At 48.3% G+C, this 23,920-nt stretch overlaps 1 protein-coding gene and 1 pseudogene across 5 annotated transcripts in view; both read left to right on the forward strand.

Moving 5' to 3' along the window:
* Positions 1 to 6: 6 nt before the first annotated feature.
* Positions 7 to 23,920, forward strand: part of SCARA3 (scavenger receptor class A member 3) — a 72,055-nt gene continuing 48,141 nt past the window's right edge. For 4 of the 5 annotated variants that reach the window (XM_034661334.1, XM_034661332.1, XM_034661333.1 and 1 more), the window contains exons 1-4: positions 7 to 133; positions 13,179 to 13,373; positions 21,256 to 21,354; positions 22,559 to 22,678. In XM_034661334.1, coding sequence (XP_034517225.1) covers positions 127 to 133; positions 13,179 to 13,373; positions 21,256 to 21,354; positions 22,559 to 22,678 — 421 coding nt within the window. In that variant the 5' untranslated portion in view covers positions 7 to 126. The remainder of the gene's footprint in view (positions 134 to 13,178; positions 13,374 to 21,255; positions 21,355 to 22,558; positions 22,679 to 23,920) is intronic. The other variant, XM_034661331.1, reaches the window with a different exon arrangement.
* On the forward strand, positions 15,495 to 17,907 carry LOC109488891 (annotated as a pseudogene).

The following is a 23,920-nucleotide window of genomic DNA, read 5'->3' on the forward strand; positions in this document are numbered from 1 at the left end:
CGCTCGAGCGGGCGGCGCGTAGGGCGGCGAGCGGGCGCCGGCCGACGAGCCGCGGGCTTCACCCCCGGCCACTCCGCAGCTCGAGCCGCCGCCCCGGGGCGCTCCCGAGGCCCCGCAGGAGGGACCATGAAAGGTAAGCGCCGCGCGCGCGAGGGCCGAGGAGACCCCCGGCGGGCCCCCCGCATCCCCGACCCATCCCGTCCGGGGCACGGCGGGCGCCGCTCCTGCCGGCGGGGCTGCGGAGGGGGCGACTCCCCGGAGCGAGCTCGGTGCTCTCCGAACCCTTCTGATCCCCTGTGGAAGGCATTGATGGGGAGGACCGAGGGAGCCCTGAAGTCTAGAGGAGGGGGAGAGGAGACGGAGGAGGGGGAGAGTTCACACACAGCCCCCTTCACAGTCCTCTTCTCACTCTGCGTTGCTTCATCCCTAAGAACAGCTGGGAATTCCAGAGAAGTTTCTGATCCCTTTAACCGGTCATTGCAAAAAGATGCCACCAGCCCAACCTTCTGGCCATGTTAAATCCCCATCCAGGGGACCCATCTCAGAGGCTTCTGCTGCCCCTACATAGCCTTCTGCGGGGGGGGGGGGGGGCAGGCCTAGGATTCTCCTCCAGGAGCTTCAGCCCCTTCCTCAGGAGAGACCTGTTGTGTCCAAGGTCCTCAGCCCAGACCCTGCCCTTACCGACCTCTGAACCCTGGCTGACCCACCCTCTGACCTCCCAGGGACACAGCAGCTGGGGAAGGCCTGTGGTCCAGGCCTGAGCTCTCCCTAGGGAACTGGGTCATCCCCACCATAGCCCTTGCAGCCAGGTCCTGGGATGGACACAAGAATGGGACTTGGTCCCAGGTGTTCATACCAGGGCCTGGCTTTCTTGAGGCCTGGGAAAGAGCACGCTTTGTGTTAACACTCATTTTCAGTCTAGGGGAGCAGCAAACATTGGATTCATCCTATGGCACAGGGAACCTTTGAGGTTTTTAACGCTCTCTTCTGTGCTTGTCAGTAATCCTTCCCTTGCACCTCAGGCAGGTGCTCAGGGAAGTGAGAACCTCCCCACTTCTCAGACTTACTGAATGTGGGGACTGAAAACGACCTTCGAGATCATCTAAAGGGCTTTAAACTCTACTCTCAGGTGTTGTTGAAGAAGCAGCTCTGTTTGTGTCTTTTACATAGAAGGGGCTGAGGGTTGCTGTGAAGAAAGGGCTCACACACAAACTTCTGACTGAACACAGCCTCCGTGTTGTACAGTTGAAGAAACTGAGGCCCAAACAGGTCGAAGCAGGCTTCACGGGTATGCAGACCTGTGTGCCTCTCCACAGGTCCCCGCGCTCGGAAGGCCTCACACTAGGTTTAATGTCTTGAAATTCTTAATAACGTTTCACCGTAGGGGTCCCCTCACGCTTTCATTTTGCACTGGGCTCTACCAGTTATGTTACTGGGCCTATGGATGGGAGAGGGAACTTGCTTAAGAGTCACGGCTAGTCAAGGGGACCAGAGCCCAGGGGCCTGGCTTCCAGGCCAGAGCACTGGCTAACACACCCCTGCCTCTCTGTCGTTTCCTTCCCTCTGGCCTCTGGACCTTCTGTGTGTGCTTCCCGATGGCCTCACCATGTCTTGGGCTGTGTGGGAGGAGGAAGCAAGTTATAATCAACCCCAGGGAGTTGTCTTGGCTGCAGAGAGGAGCCTCACCCACGAAGCTCCTGCTCTCAGCTACCACATCTATGGAGCTGTACCCACCCCGTTAGCCGGCCTGGGGCAGGTCATTACCCAGAAGCCTCTGGAAGGGTCTTAGACCACATCTCACCACAGGCTTGGGGCCCACACTGCTCTGGTCCTTAATGATGATGATAAGATGCCACACATACTCAGAGTGGTTTGGCTCCACCACCACTCCTGACAAGCACTGTAAGAGAAAATCTGGTGAGGGCAAGACAGGCAGGACAGAAGTCCTCTGAAATGGAGGCGACACCCTTCTCCCATAGAGGAGGGAGTTAGAAGCACATGACCTGCCTTTCTGAAACTCAGCAAGGCAGTTCCATTCTCTGAGTGGAGAGAAACAAGCTGGTGTGGATGAATATTTGGAGGAGGACGGGCTGTACCAGGCAGCAGGTCTCCAGGTCCTCCTGGCCTGCTAGCTGGAAGGCTGTGGGCTCCCTCCCTGGGTTCCCAAGGTCTGCCCCTCTCACCTCCATTCTCAACCAACAGCCTCACCAACCATGTGGGGCCAAATTCCTGTCCACTGAAGCCTTGGGGGCAGCTCTCATGTATTTGTCCTCTAGGCTCAGGGAAAGCTTCTGTGATCGCCTGTAACATCCCAGGGGCGCGGGCTGCAGGGCTGTGGGGGAAGACGAGGGTTGATTTCCAGGACACCTCTGTCCAGGGTCTTCCCTCATCCTTCCCAGGAGCCAGGAAGGGCTGCCACCTCTACCTGAGATGGAAAAAGCAGGGCAGACAGCAAATATTTGGCCTTTGGATCTGTGGAGTATGAAGAATCAGGACTTTTTTTCACCCACATGGAAAAAGTAAAGTGCCCAGCAAAGCAGGGCGGCCCTTCCAGACTGGCCCTTCCCCCAAGGGGACCTGGCTTCCAACCTCCTCCAAAGGCCCCACCAATCTGAGAATTACATCTGTTGGCAAAGATTCACCTCCCCCCGCAAAGCAAACACAGTGACGTTATGCTTTGTGGGGGAGAGGGGTGTTGGTGGGGACGGTACTTAAACAAGAAAACGCATTTGCTGAGGAGTGCGGCCACGAGTGGCCAGGCGCCAGGGCCTACTCTGCCAGCCACGCTGTTTCCACCCCAGGGCCCCTCCCGCCTGCCTGCCTGCCTGCCTCTGGCCAGGCCTCCCAGGCAGCCACATCTTTCAGTGCAGGCCATACCTGGCCCCAGGTGTAGCCCTTCTCATACCTGAGGGGCACACAGCTGCCACCAGCCCCTTGGTGACAGGCCCATCTAGGAGCTTCCCACTGGCTTGTCTGAGCCATTAACAGCCACCTGGGGCATAGTTTATGCACCTGTGGTGAGAGGGTCCTGTGGTGGGAGCCCTCCCAGCTCTATGAGCTCCCCCTACCCCCCTTTAGAAGCAGCCTGGTTTACTGTGATTTGAGAGTCAAAGACATGGGCTCTATTCCTGGCCTCACATGGGGCTCTGGTCAAAGTGTTTCCCTCTATGGGCCTCATTCTCCTCCTGGGTGGTCCCTGAGGCCTATCCTGCCCTGACGCAATGTGACTCAGCCCAGGAACTCTGAGCCTGAGTATCAGTTGGAGAGCGGAAGTGACTCGGTGGCGAGATGGTTGGAAGCAAGGCCCACTGGACGGGTGACTCTCTGCCCTTGGGAGACTTGTCCTCAGCTGCCATATACAAGGCAGAGCCACACCCCGCTGCTCCCCAAGCGTGGGAGGCCCAGGCCCTCCCTACAGAATCAGAAACCAGTGCCCACACTTCGTGGACAAAAGGCGGACAGGGAGAGAAAGGGCTGCAGAGCACAGCAACGTGATCCCAGGGAAATCTCCCGCCCCCAGCTTGGCAGAGGACATCGTATCCACCCATGAGTAGGTAGACTGGGTCCCCTTTGAAAGCTTGACCCCCATTCCCCAGACCGTGGGCGCTGGCAGGAGCCTGAGTCTAGAAGAAAAGGAGCTGATGTGGCAGGGTCTAAAGAGCCACTAAACAGCTCAATTTCAGGGGGACCCGAGGGCTCAAGTGATGGAGATTAGCTTCAAACCCTCAGACACGCGCACACACACACACACACACACACACACTGCTCACCTTGCAATCCAGCTGCGGTGATTTTGATAACTGAAGACTCACATCCCAAAGCTAATTTGAGAGAAAAAAAAAGTTCTGCTTCTCAGTAGATGTTTGCTGGAAGAGCTTAGCAGTTTTCATGAAGGACGGGCGGCTGTGCTGGGTGTGAGACCTGCGCGTACGGCAGCAGGACAGACTGTGCCCCTCATCACTCATAGATACGCTGCCCAGGCTTGGTTATGTTTCATTTAGCAGGGTGTGTGTGCGTGTGTGTGTGCGTGCGCGCGTGTGTGTGCGTGTGTGTGTGCGCGCGTGTGCGTGCGTGTGTGCGCGTGTGTGCGTGCGTGTGTGTGTGCATGCGTGTGTGTGTTGTGAGCACTGAAGCCCAAGGTTCGAGCGAGCCCTCTCACCCACCAGCTCTATAAGCTAGTAGCTATGATGAAGTCATCGATACCCTCTGGCCCTCCCCATCTGCACGTAGACTGGGTCATCTTCAATGTTCTTTCCAGCTTTAACTTTCCACTCTATTGCTTCTCCTTCTGAGAGGGCACGTTTATTTATTTATTTTATTTGAGCAGCATTGAGCCGCGATGTTACCTTAGTTTCAGTTGTACAACAGAGCTGGGCTCACAAGGGTAGCTGCCATCTGTCCCCACACAACACTGTTACAGGATCATTGACTCTATTCCTTATGCTGTGCCTTTTATGCTCATGGCTTATTCACTCCGTAACTGGAAGCCTGTATCTGCTAGTCCCCTTCACCCATGTTGCCCATCCCCCCGCCCACCTCCCTTCTGGCCACCACCTGTTTGTTCTCTGTATTTATAGGTCTGATTCTGCTCTTTGTTTATTCATTTGGTTTTTTTTTCAGATTCCGCATATGAGTGAAATCATATGGTATTTGTCTTTCTCAGTCTGACTTACTTCTCTTAGCATTATACCTTCTAGATCCATCCATGTCGTTGCAAGTGGTGGGAATCTCATCCTTTTTCGTGGCCGTGTAACATTCCACTCCATACACAGGCTATATATATTTCTCTCTATCCATCTGTCTATTGATCTGTATTTGTTTTTCTCTCAGAATAAGGCGGTGGAGCCTACAGGGTAGTGTTAGAATGTGAGGTGTATGAATACAGTGACCCTGGCTGCCTTTTTCTTGTCTCACTCTTTCCCAATGCCTAGTACTTAAGATCTGTCTGCTACATCTGCCAGTGGGCAAATCTGAGTCCCCCATTGAGCTTAAATCCTTAAAGGCAAGAGGAACACCATGGGATCCCCAGAACCCAATGCAGGTTCCCAATAAAGACTCATGCTTCTATTTCACATGCTTCTATTTCACATCTGCCAAATGTTAGAGCTTGTATGCTTGTTTGTGCCTAAAGGCCAAGAAAGATGCAAAGAAGAGCTCAACATCCTGTCTCTCAAGGAGCTTACCCTTTGCTAGGACCGGTTCTTTTCCTGGCTCCGTCCTTTACTGCTCCTCTTCTGGATGAGTCTGGTATCAGCCGTGGAACCTCTGGTTCTTAGGGGGCCCCCATTCTTGAACAGTCTAAGCCAGCCGTGTGGATTTGACACGTGGGGATAGGCTGATGACAGTGGCTTTACAACACTGGGCCCTGGACGCCTGTTTCTGAGAGTGTCCTGAACACCTCTCCACAGAGTCCTGCAGTCACCTCCTTCGAGGCTCGGATGGGACACCTGCACGTCCACCGGAACCTCAGCTGAGCTATTGATGATTCTGGGTTGTTGCCCCGCACTCCGATGGCGTCTGCCCTCAGGCAGACAAGACAGACACACTTAAGAGGAAAACCAGATAACGAAGGGAGAAGGAGTAACAGAACCAATGAATGGTATACAGGAGATTCGGTAGGAATTCTGGGGAGAAAGAGCATTACAAGTTGGGGCAGCTTGGAGAGGCTTTCAGGAGGAGTTGAAGGGTGAGCAAAACTTGCATCAGGTCATTCAGGGATTGCCAGGAGAGGCAGGAAGTAGTGTTGGGGAGAGCTGGGTTTCCTTCATCAGTGACTGCTTAGTGATGGACAGGGAGATTTGCTTGGAGTTGAGAGTCGGTTCAGAGACTCAGGGAGCCACGAGACCAGGAGGCCTCAAATGCCATGCCAAGGACTTCCCATTGTGTCCTGTTGATTTTGGAGCGGCCCTGGGAGGGTTTGTCAAGAGACGGCCTGTTGCTGCTTCTCCCTGGAGATGTGCTCTAATGACTTTAGCGCACATTGGAAAATCTCTACTTTCAGAGAATGGGAGGAAGAAAATGAGCTTGTGAAGAAAGGAGCCAGGAATGGTAAGGGACACAGGCAGAGAACTGTGTGGGTCCAGTCACAGAAGCTGAGAGGAGAGAGTTCCAAGAAGGAAGAAATGGCCAACAATGTTGACCGTTCATCAACAGAGTTAATTGGTTCGAGAAAGCCAGGCTGCACAGGCTGAGGGCGATGCGTAGGTCTGAAGCAAAGGTGCAGGGAAGCCCCGAATTAGAGAAGTTTCAGGAAATGGGAACTGCAAGCACCAGGGCCCAGGCAAGAAGGGGTGTTCGAGGTGGGGCTGGCCTGTGCTCATTGGAAGGAAGAGGGAGAGGAGGGAGAGGGAAATGGTCACATGGTGAGGAAGGAGGTAGCAGTAGGAAAGCTTTGCCTTGGGAAGGAGAAAGTCTTTCTTCCTGGTGACCTGAGGGAAGAGAGAAGCGACAAATACAGACATAGACTTGTGGCATTTAATCTTTTTATAATATATCTGCATTATGAAAATTTTTGAAAAATTCAGTAAAGGGCGGAAAAAAAAGTACTTACATGAACTCCTACCCCTGAGAGATAATTGACAAGATTTGGATGAGCGTTCTTCCAGAAATCTTTCTGGGTATATTGGCACACAGATTTTTTTTTCCATATGGATAAGATTATACTTTCCATGTTATTCTGTATATGTACTTTTAAAATTCAACAATAGAACATAGATATCTTCCCTGGGCAAAAAAATAGAGATCTGCATGATTTTTCAAATGGTTGCATAATATTCCACATATGACTTTACAAGCATTTATTTAACCAACCCCTTATTGACGGGCATCTGAGTTATTTACATTTTCCTTGGGCTTATCATAGCATGCAACAATAATTTTTACACATCCGTCTTTGCCTCACTGTATAAGTATCCCCTGAGGAAAAAAACTCCTAGAAGGGGGTTTGGGGAGTCAAAAGGCATGCTCATCTAAAGTTTGGAAACAGAGTGCTACACTTCTCCAAAGGCACAAGCGGGCCCTTCATTCCCACTGGATTTGAGGTGTAACACCTACAGCGAGTTTGAGGAAGGTGGAGAATGTCCATCTTTTCAGAAAAGGAGGAAGCGAGCTCATCTTTGGGGAATAGCGGGCTGAGAAGAGAAGTAGAGAGTGAGGATCCAGGTGGCAGGACTTGACTGGAGATAAATCCACCCCCCCCCAGGTTCCACCCACCAGCAGTGCAGAGAAAACAGGCTGAGGGGGTGAAGGGCACAAGGGCCAGAGGATAAAGCTAAGGGCTCCAGCGAGCTGAAGCTTGTGCTAGGGGGCTAGACTGATGGCAGGATGGAGTGAGGAGTGAAAAGGCTTAGTGCAGCAGAGAGTGAGAAGCGCATTGGGAGAGGTCCTTGTGATCCTGCAGATGGAATGGCAGGGAGCTTTCTGTTCCAGAGGGCACAGCGGCTGAGCTGTGGCTTAGGCAGAGAAGAGACCCAGGTCTAGGGGCCCTGAGGTCTAGAGAACCAGTGAACTTTCAACAAATGTTGCCTCCATTAAAGTTGGTGGCAGGAGACAGGATAAAAAAATAATCCCGTTCAGGCGATGTAATTATCCAGAACAGTGCTCCCCAAAGGAGGTGTACCTCTAAATACCAGTTCCATGGGACTTAATGCATCCTTCCCCCCCCAAGAATAGCGGAAGTTCTATGATCAAATGTTTGAGAAATATAAAATTAAACACAGATTGAAGTGGGCTTTTTTTTTTTTTGCCAGACTTGTCAAAATCTTCACTGTGTTAATGTCAGTTTCTAAGATGGTAATAGAATATGCAGCATTTTGTAGACTTCCTTGGTAAAAGAACTTTTTCTCACAAAGAATAATTTGGAATTCCAAGTGTTTCACAGGACATACTTTGAAAAATGGGTTTCTTTTCTTTTCTTTTTTTTTTTTTTTGTCTTTTTAGAGGGTGGGAGAGGGACAGAGGGAGAGAGAGAGAGAATCCCAAGCAGGCTCCACACCCAGCACAGAGCCCGACAAGGGGCTCGATCTCACGACCCTCAGATCATGACATAAGCCGAAATTAAGAGCCGGATGCTTAACTGACTCAGCCACCCAGATGCCCTGAAAAATGGATTTCATGAAAGTTGGAAATTGGTCCTGAGCATAAGGGGCACTGAGAAAGGATAATAAATGACAGTAGCAATTCCAGTAGGATTGAAAAAGAATCCCAATAAAAATGACAGCTACTACCATTTATCAAGTATTTACTGTGTGCCAGGTACTTGTCATTTATCACCTTGCTGGGTTTCCACAGCAGCTCTGTGAGTAGATGGTATGCTCTCTAGTTTGCACATGAAGCTGAGGGAAGGGAAGAGGGTCCTCATGAGAGAGAGCAGGGACGTCAAGTGGTGAAACACAGGGAGAGTAAGGGGTTTAAAGATCCAGAAATGACAACAGAGATCAAGCAGCTGGTGATTCCCACCCCTCTCCCCCATTCCCACCCCTCTCCCCCATTCCCACGGGATTTTGGGGTTCGGGGGGAGCAGAGGAGCTGCTGTCTGCACAGAGGAGGACCAGTGTGTGTGTGATGGGGGAGGGTTGGGTCTGTTGCATGAAGTGAATAACCAGGGTTGTCTTCTCAACTGGAGGTTACAACACCCCTTGAAGAAATGGGGTGTGCATTTGGAGTTATCACAGTAACCAGGGAGCACTGCTGCCATTTAGGGTACCTAAAGTCTGCACAGTGTGGGTGAATCCTGTCTAACCAATTGTGCCACCCAGATGCTGAGTGCTCCGCTTGGAAACACAGAGGGCGAGAAAGGGGAGGAAAGTCACTGGGGACAGGAAGGGCTTAGGAGAAAGGCCAGGTTCCCCCTCAGCCTGTGTGGTGACCAGGAGCACAGTGGAAGATGGGCTGCGGGCTGGCTCCCAGGATTCAGACAGAGGTGGCAGCAGGAGAGAGAAAACTTATCCCAGAGCGTCGAATGGGATTTCAGGAGCAGAAAGGAGGTGATTGTTACAGGGAAGCAGATCATGACAACTTGACGAGGAGGAGAATTTAAAAGGGAAGGACCAGATTCATTAGCGCAGAGAGGGGCAGACGGATTCCCACTGGACTATAGATGTATCCACACAGGAAGCCTGTGGGGAGGGGGTAATGGCAGGAGGGTTCTAATGAAAACAATTTTGCAACCTTAATTATAGCATTCTCCAACCTTAAACTATAGCTATTTTGCAACTGTAAATATAGCATTGGCTCCTGAGAAGACTCTGAAATCTTTATTTTTACTGACCCAATTGGCTGTTTTGAAAACCCACTCTGTGAACTCCTTAGAAGATAATCATCAAAATATGTTCCTTGAAGTTCCCAAAGAAAGACCTTTTATTCAGTTCCTCGAATCTCTCCCCCTTGCTGACTCTGACGGAAGATTGCAGTCCCAGAAAGGCTGAGGAGTGAATTAACTCCATATTTTTGGTCAACCGAAAGAAAGCCGGAGTCGGCAACCACAGACGAGTTAGCAGTTGGTTCACAGGTCCGGGCTGTTTTCCACCCCCCAGGAGAGGGGAACCGAGCTCAACCCCAACAGAGTCAGCAGTCACGCCTAACAATGTGCCAAGACATGCACCTTCAGCCACGCTTTCTAAGTGGCTCTGTGGGAGCAGAGGCTTAAAAAAAAGTGGTTTCCCTTGTGGCTGTCCTTCTGCTATCTGAGTCAGCTATTATGACCTTAGGGATGAGAGGAACAGAGCCTCTTTCAACTCTTCGGTGGTTGCTGCTACTTTAGGAGCCTGAACTTGAAGCACTGGCCTTTGAAGGCTGTTGGATTGTTTGTTTGGTCCAAGCACACTGCCTGCAAGTCGTGTATAGAGCACTAGATGAGGAGCTGAGAGCCCGGCTGTGCTTTGGTAGGTCATTCACGGGCCCGGCTTCCTTATCACAGTGACCGGGATATTCCCTCCTGACAGCTATAATCCCTTGGGGCCTCTGGAACAGGGGAGGCAGAAACTGTCTTAGATGTTTGCTAACTGGAACAGCTTGCTGTCCCAAGTCTGCCGTGAGAGAGGGGACTTCCCAAAGACTTATAGTCCAGACAGTATCATCTCTTCTCCAACGTCCTTTCCCCAGCCCACCCCCTCTTGTCACAATTTATCCTGGAGTCAGCAAAATTGGAAACGGAAGGAAAAAAAGATAGAAGGCAACGGAGCCCTATTTCGCTCTCTGGAAACGTAGCCTCCCTTCAGGCACCCGTGGCCTGCCACATGGCCTCTCCTTCCGCCATTGCAGATGCCTGGCAGCCCGTGATGTCTGATATGCAGGTCCCCTCGGTTTTCAGCACTGCCAGAAGTCCTCAGTTTCACGGATAACTTATGTATGTCACAGGGAAGAGCCACAGCCTTATTTTAGAGGGCTGTAAAATGCTGCTGGTATTCTAAGGTAATTGGGACACCACCGGAAAAAAATACCCCCCCCCCGAAAAGAGGCATTTTAGCTTTAGGAGAGGAATATCCTATCCCTTGTTCTAGTTCTGGGAACGGCAGGGGAAGCAGACCCTACATTCTCCTGAGCCCTCCCGCTTTGTTCCTTTTCGATTCAAACACTAGGCCCCCAGTGTTAATGCTAAGCCTTGGTGGGCTGCTTTAAGCCTTTGCGTCCTCAATGCGTTAGCATTCCCCAACACCCCCTAGTCATGGAGAACTAAGAATAAACCAAAGTTAAACCATATTTGAAGTCATTAATCTTTATTTTTTAATAAAAATGAGCTCTTAATCTGGACAGTGGAAATTAACAATTAACTAGGGGTGCAGGCCTTCTCAAAGGGTCAGCAAACCTGTCTTTTTTGAACACCCACTCTGCGATCAGCCCGGGGCTGACTGACGCTGGAGGAAGATCTCAGACCTCAAGGAGATGTAAACAGATGTCAGGCCTGGATGGAAAAGGCTTACCGCAGCTCTGAGGCCTGTCTGAGCTGGCTGGGTGCTGCCCTGCGAGCACTCTGTACGTGTGTTTGGATCTGCTTTTGGATCCCTGGACATTCAGGAACCACGAACTAGCTGGCAGGTCACTTCACCTCTCCGTGCCTTTGTACCATGACAGATGGGCTGTGTGATTTGTCAGCTCCTTCCCACACTCCCTGTCTCTGAAAACCCTTTGGAAAGCTGGTGTACCCAACAGTAAGTCAGACTGCAGCAGAAGGCATGGGAGACAGAGAGGGGGAGGAAATTCGTTTCCTGTCTCTATCCACCCCACTCGGCCCAGCGCAAGGAGGGAGTACAGACTCCCGTCTAATCAATCATCCTCTGATCAATCACAGCCTCTGTATCCTCAAGCCAAGCTTGTCTCAGTGCTTTCCATCTGTTTCTTCCTCTGTCCCCGACCGGAACAATCTTGGTGTAATGCGACTATAACGAGCCTGTACTCGCAAAGGGCTTGGCTTATAAAAGCCTCCCAAATGCTTTGAATTATGTTCTCATTAAAATGAACAAGGCTGAAGTGGAGCGTTGCTAGAGCATTCCAGACATAGGTAAATTAGAGGTCCCCAAGGCCTGCGGCTCAGGGCTGGTGAACAGGAAGTCCAAAGGATTAGAAAAAGGAGGAGACTCCTTTGGGGATCAGGGAGGGCGTGAGCTACGGAGCTGAGATGTCAACAGAGGGAACGGTGCCAAACATTTGTGAACCCCTCGTCTACAGACAGCCAAGTTCCGGGCTGGCAGATGTCATTTCCCTGCCTGTGGGCCACCAAGTACCGGAACAGGGCCTTTCTTAATTCCCACTCGCTAACGATTGCCAATTTGGGGGGCCCTCAGTGGGAGAGCAAAGTGATCGCAAAGCTGTGTGCTTTGTGAGGGGGTGTTTGCTGAAGGTCGGTGTCAGCCTCGCTTGATTTAAGTCCTCCCAGATCCCTTGCAGAGGCTATAAACAGCGAAGTGATGAAATTGGCCCTGGAGCCAGAACAGGGAGGAGGCCAAGACCCAAGGGAGGGCAGAGAAGCACCATCAAGGAGTGGGGAGAAATGAGAAACAGGGGCAGGAAGGCCTGGAAGGCACTTCTGCTCCAACGGATGGAAGGAATACCTCCCCTGGGGACCAAGGCGGCGGTCAGTCCAACAGCGCGCAGCGTGGTTCTGGCTGAGATCATCTGGGGCTGAGAGGGCATGGCTGGTTAGGGTGAGGGTTTGGTCAGACGGAGCGCAGAAGGCACCAAGGGACCTGAGCCTGCGTCATCTGAGCATCCATGTATGAGAAAGGGATGGTAGTCCTGGTAACCCCCCAGGCACAGTTACCCTCGTAAACTGTTGGCAGATTGATGACAGGACGGCAGCCTGAGACACAACGCAGGGCTGGAATTGATTGATTTCTGAGCTTATTGATGAGGGGATCAGTGGTACCTGCCATACAGCCCTGCTTTTGCCACCGTACCCACCCCCAGGGCCCCCAGACTTGTGTACACAAACACACACACTCACGAGAACACACTAGCTCTATCAGAGGGAAGCTACCTGGAGTCCATTATTGTGGAGAGAAAACAGCCAGGATTCAGGAGGTTTTGCCAGCGGCTGGCTCTGTGACTGCAGGAAACTCAGTTTCCCCACCTGTAAAATGGGGAGAATGACTCCCCAGCCTGTTTATCTGTCAGGCTAGTCATAAGGACCAAATGAAATAATGGATATGAGCCCAGCTCTCCAGCCTCCCCCGAAATTAACTCAGTCTTTGAGAGTGGGACACTAACTTTGTTCTCTTGACCAAGCTCCCCGCTGATACCACATGCAAGCATAGACCCTCTTATGACTGGAAATGTAATTTGAAATTATTCATAGATTCATTTAGAATTGTGTTTGTTGAGCATTCTCAGTGCCATCCACTCTGGATAAAGCAGAGAACAAGGCAGACCCATTCCCTGCCCTCAGATCGTAACGCCGGGGAGAGAGCTGCTGAATAAAGAATAAAAGGTATATAGCCTTCTGGGGCGGGAGGACACAGAGCATGCCCGAGCATCTGTAACAAGGGACGGGTCCAGTTTGGGGGCTCATGGAGGGCCACTGAGGAAGTGACGTATAAACTGTGAGCTGGAGGATGGCAGAAGGCATTCAGGGCAACGATGGCGGCATCTTTAACTTGGGGTCACCCTCCGTCCCTCCCCTTCTGAGCCCATTCACTTACCTAGTGTCCTTGCCCACTCTGCCTCTTGGTTCCTGTCTTGATCAGGGTCAGAACTGCACAGCGTTTGGGGAATGAGGTCTCGGTGTCGCTCAGGCTGCTTCCAGGTCATTGCCAGAGCCCCTGAGCGCCCCCTGCTCAGTCAGCACCAGCCCGCTTCACTTCTACCCGCTCACCTTGTTGCCGAAGCGAGGTTTCTTGGCACCTGTGGGACCTTTGCTCATTTCTCCAAGGAGGCAGTAGGTATGGCAGAAAAGATTTCCAAGTTCAGATCTCAGCCTCACCACATGTTCTGTGTGCTGTTAATTAACTTTTCTGAACCTCAGTCTTTTTGTCCATAGAAGTGATACTTTAGACTGTAAAGTTTATAGGGTTGTTGTGAAAGTTGCCACAAGGCAGGACCCAAATTTTTATCACATTAAAAAAGGGAAAAAGGAAAAACAAAACTTCATGTTTCTACTTCTAGTGTTCCCAGCTTAAAATCTTCTTCGATTATGAAGTTTACATAGTAAAGGACAAGCGAACTACTAAATGCATAGCTGAAGCTGAAAGAAAACTGAGGAAGTTTCTGAAGACCAAGAAAATTCCAATTAGGAGCTAAAACCCGCGGGTCAACAAATACAGAAGCTGGATGTCAGGAACCTGGAGTCTTGGGTGCAGGAGGAACAAGGCTGCGAATGGCACAAGGAGGGGGACAGCCGACCTGAAGACCCCCAACGGAAAGCCTGTCACACTGCGATAGCTGTTCTACCTGTTTTATTTTCTTTTTCGTCCCAGTCTTTTCTGATTGGTCAATGCCGATACCTCTGGTTAAAGATTTTGAAGCTTCCCCCTTCCCCTAGTCTGCTCCTTGGATAGAAGGGGGGAAGGGCAAGAGGCTAGATGAGGGGAGATGCACCTACCAGAGAGCTGACCAGGAAACCAGATGTCTCCAGAGAGTCCAGAGAGTGGAAAGGGCTGTGCCAGATAAGGCTTGCCTTCACATGGGCTGGGGGTCCAGTTTATATTCAATGTGCATACTTGGGTAACCCAATTTAATCACTCAAACTGCAGTGGTCCCAGACTGGTAGTTCCCCTGGCACCTGGCAAAAGTCAAAGAAACCCCCTCTGGAAGAAAGAGTCCTGAATATAGACAGATTCCTCAGGATTCTGACATTTAATCGGGGTACCATGTGAATGTCCTTCCTCTCCTCCCTGCCCCTTGCCCTTCTCCCCCTACCCTGGCAAGGCACTGTGGCCCGGGAGCTGTGCACACACAAACTTTAACAATTTTAGAAATAAGTATATTGAAACAGCTGCAAGACACGTGATGAAAAGTTATGTTCCTATGAAAGTCCCCCCCACACACACAAAATCCACAGCTCGACAGGAAAATGGGCAAAGGCTACCTATAGACAATGCATGGAAAATAATGGCTCGTAAACACTTGATAATGGTCAGCCTCTTAATCGCTTTTAAATGTGGAAAATAAAATATGGAGAGGCTTTGAGTTAAACTCATAAAAACATTAATTTTTATGACAAGAACCACTGGGGAGGGACCAGGACATCAGTGTCTATCATACGCTCTGTGGGTAGGAGTGTAATTCGTTTGTTTTCCAGAACATTAAAATGTCCTTACAGTCTGATCCAGTCAATTCACTTTTAGGAAATTATCTTGCGTAACATTTTATGCACAAGGATTTTCAATGAAGTGTCCATACACACACGTATACGCATATGCACAGACGCATACACACACCTAATTTTTTCTGAAGCACATACCTCATGGCGCTTCTAAACATTCACTGTGGAGTTCCTAAGAATAGGAATATGTCTGAGTACAGTCGTAAACTCCATGAATTTGCTTTAATACTTCATCTAACCGACAGTGTGCATGCCAGTGTTACCGTTGGCCAATACTTTCCCCTGCAGATGTCTTTTTCTCTCCTGCACAGAATCCAGTCTAATGTTAAGGATTGCATTTTGTCGTCCTGTCTCTTTCACCTTTATTGTCTCTGATGACTGATAATTTTGCAAAAGACAGCCCCATCTCACATACTTTTTTTTAATGTGACGACCCTCACTTTGTGCTTTTCTCATGTTTGCTTGTGATTGGATGAGGGTTATGCGTTCTTGGCCAATAAGCTGCATACATGTGGTGCTGCTTCCGCTGTCACATCTGGAGGCACACAGTGTCCACCTGTCCCTCATAGGTGATGTCCATTTTGATCACCTGACCGAGGTGTTGCCTGATTTCCCCCACAAAATAATTACTGGGGTTTTCTCCCTCCCTCGTAACTAATTACATCTGTAAGAAGATGCTTTAAGACCGCGCGTTTATACTGCTTTTCATCAAAATTCTCCCTAAAGGTAGCATCCGGTGATGGTTCTTGCCCGATTCGGTCTTTACTGTAATGACTGCAAAGTGCTGACTTCCCAGCTCCGGCTCTGCTGTGAGAAAGAGCCCTTCCCTTTTCCTCCCTGGCTGCTTAAAACTCGGCCGCCATCATGAACGACAGTTAACTATCGTTAGCAGTTAACAGTTAACTATCCAGACTAGGAAGTTCATTACCCACTGACTACTTCAGCAGAAACAAATGGCCATTGGTGCTCTTCACCCACGAAAGGCAACAGTACTAAGACAGAAATTCGGGGAAAATCTAGCCAAAATGTACAAGACCACACCAGATGGCCTCTTTGTATTTGGATTCGGAACCCATTTTGGTGGTGGTGAGACAACTGGTTTTGGCATGACTTATGATTCCTTGGATTATGCAAAGAAAAATGAACCCAAACAGACTTGCAAGTCATGGCCTGTATGAGAAGAAAGACATCACAAGAAAATGGGAAAAAGTGCAAGGACAGAATGGAGAAAGTCAGAGGGACTGCAAAAGCCAGTGTTGGTGCTGCAAAAAGCAAGCTGGGAATTGGACAACAGAAGGAGTAAAAATTCTGCAGTGACTTTATCTGTGGTGATTGTGCAGATTTCTCAAGAGAGGATTAGTAAACTAAGAACTTGAAAAGAAAAAAAAAGGAAGAGCCCTTCCTTCTATCTATCTGTCTGTCAGTGGTATGGATTCACGAATTCCTATTTCTTCAGTGACTTGTAATAGCATTATTATACTTAATTATTTTAGGCCCAGGTTGTTCCAGATTTGGCCCGTGAGGACATCTTCAGAATGGTTTCTGTTTCCTTATGACATGCCCCTGTCATTTTTTTTTAAGCATTCCTTTAATTTCTGAAATAACAAGATGTCCCAGATTCGTCTTTTACCTGCCTTCTATCCCAACCCTAAAATCAGCCGTTTCTCCTAGGATCCCTGGTTTTTTCAAGTGTGAAATGGTTTTCGCCACCAAGATCTGGGCTGCTTAGAGAGTTCATTGCTATTTCAGTGTCTTTGCTTCCTGAACCTTTCAGCAAAGTTATGTGTATACACGTACCTATGCATACAAATACACATACATGTTATTCATGCACATAAGCATGAATAAGTAAATACCTATACATATTAGAAATTATGAATTTATGTGGATATCTGCAATTCCAATCCATCCCTAAGCATTCTTTCTTGTCTCCCCCATTCCATATTTTTGGAAGTGTAATTCTGGATCCTCTTTTCTGTAATGAAAAACCCTGGGTCCAAACCATATCAACACATTTACTCATTTGCTCAGTCTTGGATTAATTTAAGATAATTTCAGAATTGCTTTACCCATGCTACAATAATAAATAAAATTACTTTAGAAGTTTAAGATTTGTTTGCACTTCCTCCCCAATTATACCCTACCATATCCCAGACAGAGATTATACGATCAAAACTAATTCAGTTTACTTAGATTAAATAATCTTAGCCAATTTATTAGATTAGTTCTTCTTTCTTTCTCACTCCCCCCCCCATATGTTTATTATATTCCTTCAGAATGTAAGTAAGTTTCGTTTGGTTCCAGGTGTGGTATTTCTTTTTTGATCAATAAAATTTAATTTTTTGAATATGTTAAATATTAGCATGTTTTCAAAAGTCAAAACTATACAGAAAGTTTCACTCAGAGAAATTCCACTCCTTCTGTGTTCCTTCCACCCCATTTCCCCTACCCCATCCTTTGTAGGAAACAACTTTTTGTTTTTTGTTTTTTCCTTCCTGTGTTTCTTCTTTTACTGATAAGCAGATATATGCATGTTTTCTTACTTTCCCTTCTTTCTTACATAAAAGGTAGCATACTATATATGTTCCTTTGCACTATACTGTTTTTATTTAATATCCCCTCTAAATGACTCCATATCATGAAGAGAGATTTCCTTATTCTTTTGTATAGCTGCATAGAGTCCCATTGTGTGTGTATAACCATTGTATATTAACCAGTCTCCCGTAGTTGAACATTTAGATAGTTCTCAGTTTTTGCAATTACAAATGATCTTGCAGTGAATGGGCTTGTCATATATGTTTTCAGATTGTTGGAGGTGTTTATTGTGGATAAATTCATGGAAGTGTGATTGTGGGGTCGAAGGGCAAATGTATATGTTAAATTCTCCTCCACCAGGTCTGGACCATTTACATTCCCATCCCAACTCCCCATAGCCTGGCCAGTGGAGTATATGGTCAGCCTCTGCATTTTTGCCAGTCTGATGGGTGAGAAATGTTTTCACACTGTAGTTTTAAATTGTATTTACCTTGGAGCACCTGGAATGCTCAGTCCCTTAAGTGTCAGACTCTTGATTTCGGCTCAGGTCATGATCTCAGAGTTGTGACTTTGAGCCCCATGTCAGGTTCCGTGTTCAGTGTGGAGTCTGCTTAAGATTCTCTCTCTCCCTCTCCTATGTCCCTCTCCCACCGCTAAAAAAATAAATAGGTAACAATTTTTTAAAAATTAAAAATTGCATTTACCTTATGAGTAAAGTTGAACATCTTTTCATTTGTTTAGGGGACTTCTTTTTTTAAGATTTTATTTATTTATTTGAGGGAGAGAGCAAGAGAGAGCATGAGTGGGGGGAGGGGCAGAGGGAGAAGGAGAGGGAGAAGCAGGCTCCCCTCTGACTGGGGAGCCCAATGCGGGGCTCATTCCCAGGACCCTGAGATGATTACCTGAGCCAAAGACAGACACTTACTGAACCACCCAGGCTCCCTTCATTTGTTTTGTTTCTTAAATTCCACATACAAGTGAAATCATTTGTCTTTCTCTAACTTAATTCTCTTAGCATTATACTCTCTAGCTCCATCCATGTTGTTGCAAATGGCAAATATTTCATTCTTTTTATGGCTGAATAATATCCCATTCCATGTTATACATATATCACATCTTCATTATCCTTTCATCTATCAATGGACGCTTGGGCTGCTTCCATAATTTGGCTATTGTAAATAATGCTGTAATAAACATCAGGATGCATGTATCCCTTTGAGTTCATGTTTTTTGTATTTTGGGGGTAAATACCCAGTAATGTGATTACTGGATCATAGGGTCGTAGGGTAGTTCTATTTTTAACTTTTTGAGGAACCTCAATACTGTTTTCCACAGCGGCTGCTCCAGTGTGCATTCCCACCAACAGTGCACAAGGGTTCCCTTTTCTCCACATCCTCCCCAACACTTGTTACCTCTTGCCTTCCTGATAATAGCCATTCTAACAGGTGTGAGGTGATATATCATTGTGGTTTTGATTTGCATTTCCCTGAAGATGAGTTATGTTGAGCATCTTTTCATGTGTCTGTTGGCCACCTGGATGTCTCCTTTGGAGAAATGTCTGTTCATGTCTTGTGCCCATTTTTAATTGGATTTTTCATATTTTGGGTGTTGAGTTTTATATATTCTTTATACATTTTGGATACTAACCCTTTATCTGATATGTCATTTGCAAATATCTTCTCCCATTCTGTAAGTTGTTTTTTAGTTTTGTTGATTGTTTCCTTCACCATGCAGAAGCTTTTTATTCCTGATAGTTTATATTTGCTTTTGTTTCTCTTGCCTCAGGAGACAAATCTAGAAAGATGTTGTTATGGCTGATGTCAGAGAAATTATTGCCTGTGATCACTTCTACGATTTTTGTGGTTCAGATCCATTTTGAATTTATTTTGTGTATGATGTAAGAAAGTGATCCAGTTTCATTCTTTTACAAGGAGCCGTCCAGTTTTCCCAGCACCGTTTGTTGAAGAGACTCTCTTTTTCCCATTGCATATTCCTTTCCTCCTTTGTCGAAAATTAATTGACCATATAATTGTGGGTTTATTTCTGGGTTTTCTGTTCTGTTCCATTGATCTATGTGTCTATTCTTGTGCCAGTGCCATACTATTTTGATTACTATAGCTTTGTGATACTCCTAGTTTTGTTTTTCTTTTCAAAATTGCTTTGACTATTCGGGGTCTTTCATAGTTCCATACAAATTTTAGGATTGTTAATTCCAGTTCTGTGAAAAATGCTGTTGGTATTTTGATAGGGATTGCATTAAATGTGTAGATTGCTTTGAGTAGTATAGATGTTTTAACAATATTTGTTCTTCTGATCCATGAACATGGTAGTTCTTTCCATTTCTTTGTGTTATCTTCAATTTCTTTCACCAGTGTTTTATGGTTTTCAGAGTACAGGTCTTTTATCTCTTTGGTTAGGTTCATTCCTAGGTATCTTATTGGTTTTGGCACAATTGTAAGTGAGGTTGATTCCTTAATTTCTTTTGCAGCTGCTTCATTATTAGTGCATAGAAATGCAACAGGGGTTCCTGGGTGGCTCTTGATCTCAGCTCAGGTCTCAATCTCAGGGTCATGATTTCAAGCTCTGCATGGGGCTCCACACCAGTGTGGAGCTGATATAAAAAAAAATGCAATAGATTTCTATACATTGATTTTGCATCCTGTGGCTACTGAATTCATTCCATTGCCTGAATTTTTTAAAGCTCTTTATAAACTTGGTATATTAGCCCTTTATCTATAATATATACTGTCAATATTTTCTCCCAGTTTGTCATTGACTTTTTTTTGGTCATGCAAAAGCATTTTCATTTTATTATCATGTAGTCAAATACATCAGTTTTTTTCTTTTATAGCCTCTGGATTTTGAGGTATAGGTTTTTTGGTTTTTTTAAGATTTTATTTATTTGAGAGAGAGAGAGAGCAAAGTGGGGGAGGGGGCAGAGGGAGAGGGAGAAGCAGACTCCCCACTGATTAGGGACCGCAATGTGGGACTCAATCCCAGGACCCCAAGATCATGACCTGAGCGAAAGGAAGGTGTTTAACTGACTGAGCCACCCAGGTGCCCTGAGGCAAAGTTGTAAAAAATCCCCTCAACAGACATCTCCCAGGAGTTCAGTTGTCACGATCAGCTTGCACATCCCCCCGCCCCACACACACTTGCCAGGACAAAAGTACTATTTGCTCAATTCTTAAACACCCACTTGGAAATTTGGCTCACCTCCTCCTATTTTGGGCATCTTTCTCATCGTTTACAAAGGACCAGGTCTTGTAAGCAGGAGGAGGTATGAGGTGCCTGGGGAAGCAAGAGCACTCTCCTGAATGAGGGAATCCATCGCCTAGTTCTTATTTAGGGAACACATGATCCCAGGGACTAAGTATCAGATCACCCTTCCCACATGAGACCTGCTTCCGCCATGGTCCCTATCACACCCTGTCTAGTCCTGGTGAGGCAGTGTGTGAAGCAGAGGTCTGTGGTCATCTCATATCCTCTTCGCTCCTACTTCCTCCTCTGTGCAGCCCCCCAGCTAGGCTGGATGCAGCATCTTGCAGATTTACCCTTGACCTTGGAGCAAAGGAATTCTGCTTGTGTTGCCATGTGCCAGAGAATGGAAGGATGCTGGGCTGGATCAAACAATCAGCTCTAATTCCTTCGTATTCCACCCCAAGGGTTTGAGCAATGTGCAGAGAGAATAGGCAGTTGAGCTGGCCTGTGTATCTTTACTGGCTTGTGGGAGATCAAAAAATCTCCTTACCCAGAGGTGTTGGGACATCTCAGTTCCTCAGTCGCTTGATTCTTATCTCCTTTCCCCTTTTCTCTGCTCACTGCCAGATCACCTGGAGCTCCAGTGGGCTGACTTGGATTCAAGGGCAGGAGTGGGTGTGGGGTGTGGGGATTGTGGTGGCTGGAGAGGGTGGGTGTGGCTCCAGGTTCCAACCCCGGGTCTGACAGCACTGGCTCCGTCACAGTGAGGTCGGCCACTGGCGATGGAGATGCGTTATGTGTTACAGAAGAGGAGCTGGCTGGTGACGACGAGGACATGCCGACCTTCCCATGCACACAAGAGGGTAAGGGCCCTGGGGGCTGCCCTCTGATCTCCTTGTGCCTATTCCCAGGCTGGTGACTTATCTCTCTACGTGACTTCAAAATCCTGGCTGTCCTTTCTCCACTGCTCCCTGGAGGGTGGAAGGGCAGGGTTGCATGGGCCTGGTTTAAGCAGTGTGGATGATGTCAAAGTTTGACACAAGTGACATCTGTCTCCAGGACTCCTCCTGAGACCAGTCAGGGACCTCTGCCATCTCCCCCAGGGCCTGTCCTCTAATTGGCCCAGAACTGTCCCCTTCACCATATTCCATGCCTCCCAAGTGGCTCATCCCTTTGGCCTTCAGGACCCAGCTTGGCACGCAGATACTCTCAGAAACCAATGCCACCAGAACTGTTACTTAGAGGAGGGCTTCTCAGTGGGTTTTGGTACAGATTCGCACAGCTATTCTCAACCGTGCTCTATATTGTAATCACCCCAGGAAGTCCATGACCAGCCCTCAGAAATTCTGATGCCTTTTTTTCTGGAGTGTGAAAGGGGCATCAGGGTTTTAAACGTTCCCAGTATTCATAATGTGCAGCCGAGGTTGAATCTGCCTTAGAAATGTCACAACAATTTCACAGTTGCATTCCCACTGGTCATTGGCCTCGTGCGAGAGTAGCCAGGAATACCTGGCTCCCTTCTCCTTCCAAACCAGGGACCCAGCTGGTGGACTGGAACCATTTGTTCTGTTTCCCGGAGAACTGCTGGTCACCCAAGAAGTTTGGGGACTGAGGGGTTTCCCTGGGTGTATGACTGGTTAGCCCCATACCGAGAATTCCCTCAACAGGAGACTTTGATGCTAAAGCCCAGAAAATCCTAGGCACACTGGGACACGTTGGTCACCCAATGATGATACAAGGCTTGCTGCCCCATGTTGTGGACCATCATAAGCCCAATGTATCAGGAAGAGGTGTTTCCCTACACCCTGGGCTCATTGATGTTGCCCTAAAAGAGAATGATGGCAGTGATGGGGGTGTTCTTTGAAGACCCCAACTCTGGTCTCTTCTATCACTAAAAGCTTGAGGACCTAGAAAGAACACAGTGAGATGGGCAGACATGAGATGAGGATGGAGAACAGCTCCCCTTCTGAGGCTGGATTGAGATGTGATGAGACAGGTCAGAGCGGGGACATGAACCTGACCCTTCACCTGCAGCCTCAGCCACTGGTCTCCGTTGCCCCCCAACAGGCCGGCCGGGGCCCCGCTGCAGCCGCTGCCAGAAGAACCTGTCTTTGCACACATCGGTGCGGATTCTTTACCTCTTCCTGGCCCTGCTCCTGGTGGCCGTGGCCGTGCTGGCCTCTCTGGGTGAGTGTAGGTGCCCAGCAGCTTCGGATAGTCCAGCATCTTTCTGCCTAGGGAGCCGTCATACTTGATTCAGACTTCAGCGACCTGCCACCGATTTCCGGTCAGTAAGTAGCTGTGTGGCTTTGAGCAAGGCGCTTCCCTTCTCAGGACCTCTGTTTTCCTACTGGTAAGATGAGAGGACAGGACCAGCCCAGCCGTTCCCAGTTTCAGCTCCATGTTAGAATCACCTGGGTAATGTACATCCAGGGCTGAGATCCCTGGATCAGGCAATTTTGAAGTCTCTTCCATGGTCTTTGTGAGTGTTTCTCAAAGTGAGGTTGGATGCCTGCTTGCATCAAGATCACCCCGAGTATTCGTTAAATGCGATTTCCTGCGTCTCACTTGGACCTCGCTTGTTAGAGCAGAGTCCTGTAGGTGAAGGCCGGGGACCTGGAGTGTGGTGGGGGTCATACACACCATAGCTTGTGTGACTATGGTAGCCAACCAGATGATGGCTCCCAGCCGGGTTCGGGCAACCTCTGCCTTCTGGATGCTAAGAGATTGTGCTAAACTGAGGGAAACAAATTTGACGGCTTCTTGCTGCAATCCCATGCCACTCAGCTTCAAATTTTAAAAATCCTGATGTCTTTACTAAGGGAAGCCAGTAGTTTTTTTGTTCCAGTGGACTAGATATTGGGGACAAGGCCAGAACTCGGGTGAGGCAAGTGAGGAGCGAGAGGGCGTGGGTGCCTCAGGCCAGGTGAGCACCCCCCTAAAAGGAGGCACCTGGTCCCGGGCCCGGCTGGAGATGTTCAGCAACTGGCTTTCTTGGCTTGAGGGCGAGAGGCCAGCATGCTAATGACTAGAATAGACACTCTAGTCACATCCCAGGAGTCCTGAAGGTGTTAACTAATCCAACAGAAGCCAAACACCTACTTTGTGCCAGGTGAAGGGAACATCACGATGAGTCCCTCACATTTCACCATCAGAGAGAGCGGGTCTCCATTTTGTCTGGAGGCTAGAAAACCTCGGAAAGACGCCAGAGCTCCTCGCTCCAGATGAGTGAGATCATAATCTCTGGGTAGGACCCCGGCTTTACTAATCTGTAGACGTTCCTTAGGGGATTACAATGTGCAACCAGGTTTGAGGACCATTGATTTCAAGAACTTTCCAAACCCTTCACCTTGTTCAGCCCCACTTCTTTCTACTCAATCACTTCACGGGGCTTGGCTTCTCAGAAAGTGGGCCAAATCCTGCCAGAGG

This window comes from Ailuropoda melanoleuca, chromosome 5, assembly GCF_002007445.2.
Source record: "Ailuropoda melanoleuca isolate Jingjing chromosome 5, ASM200744v2, whole genome shotgun sequence".
Taxonomy (NCBI): domain Eukaryota; kingdom Metazoa; phylum Chordata; class Mammalia; order Carnivora; family Ursidae; genus Ailuropoda; species Ailuropoda melanoleuca.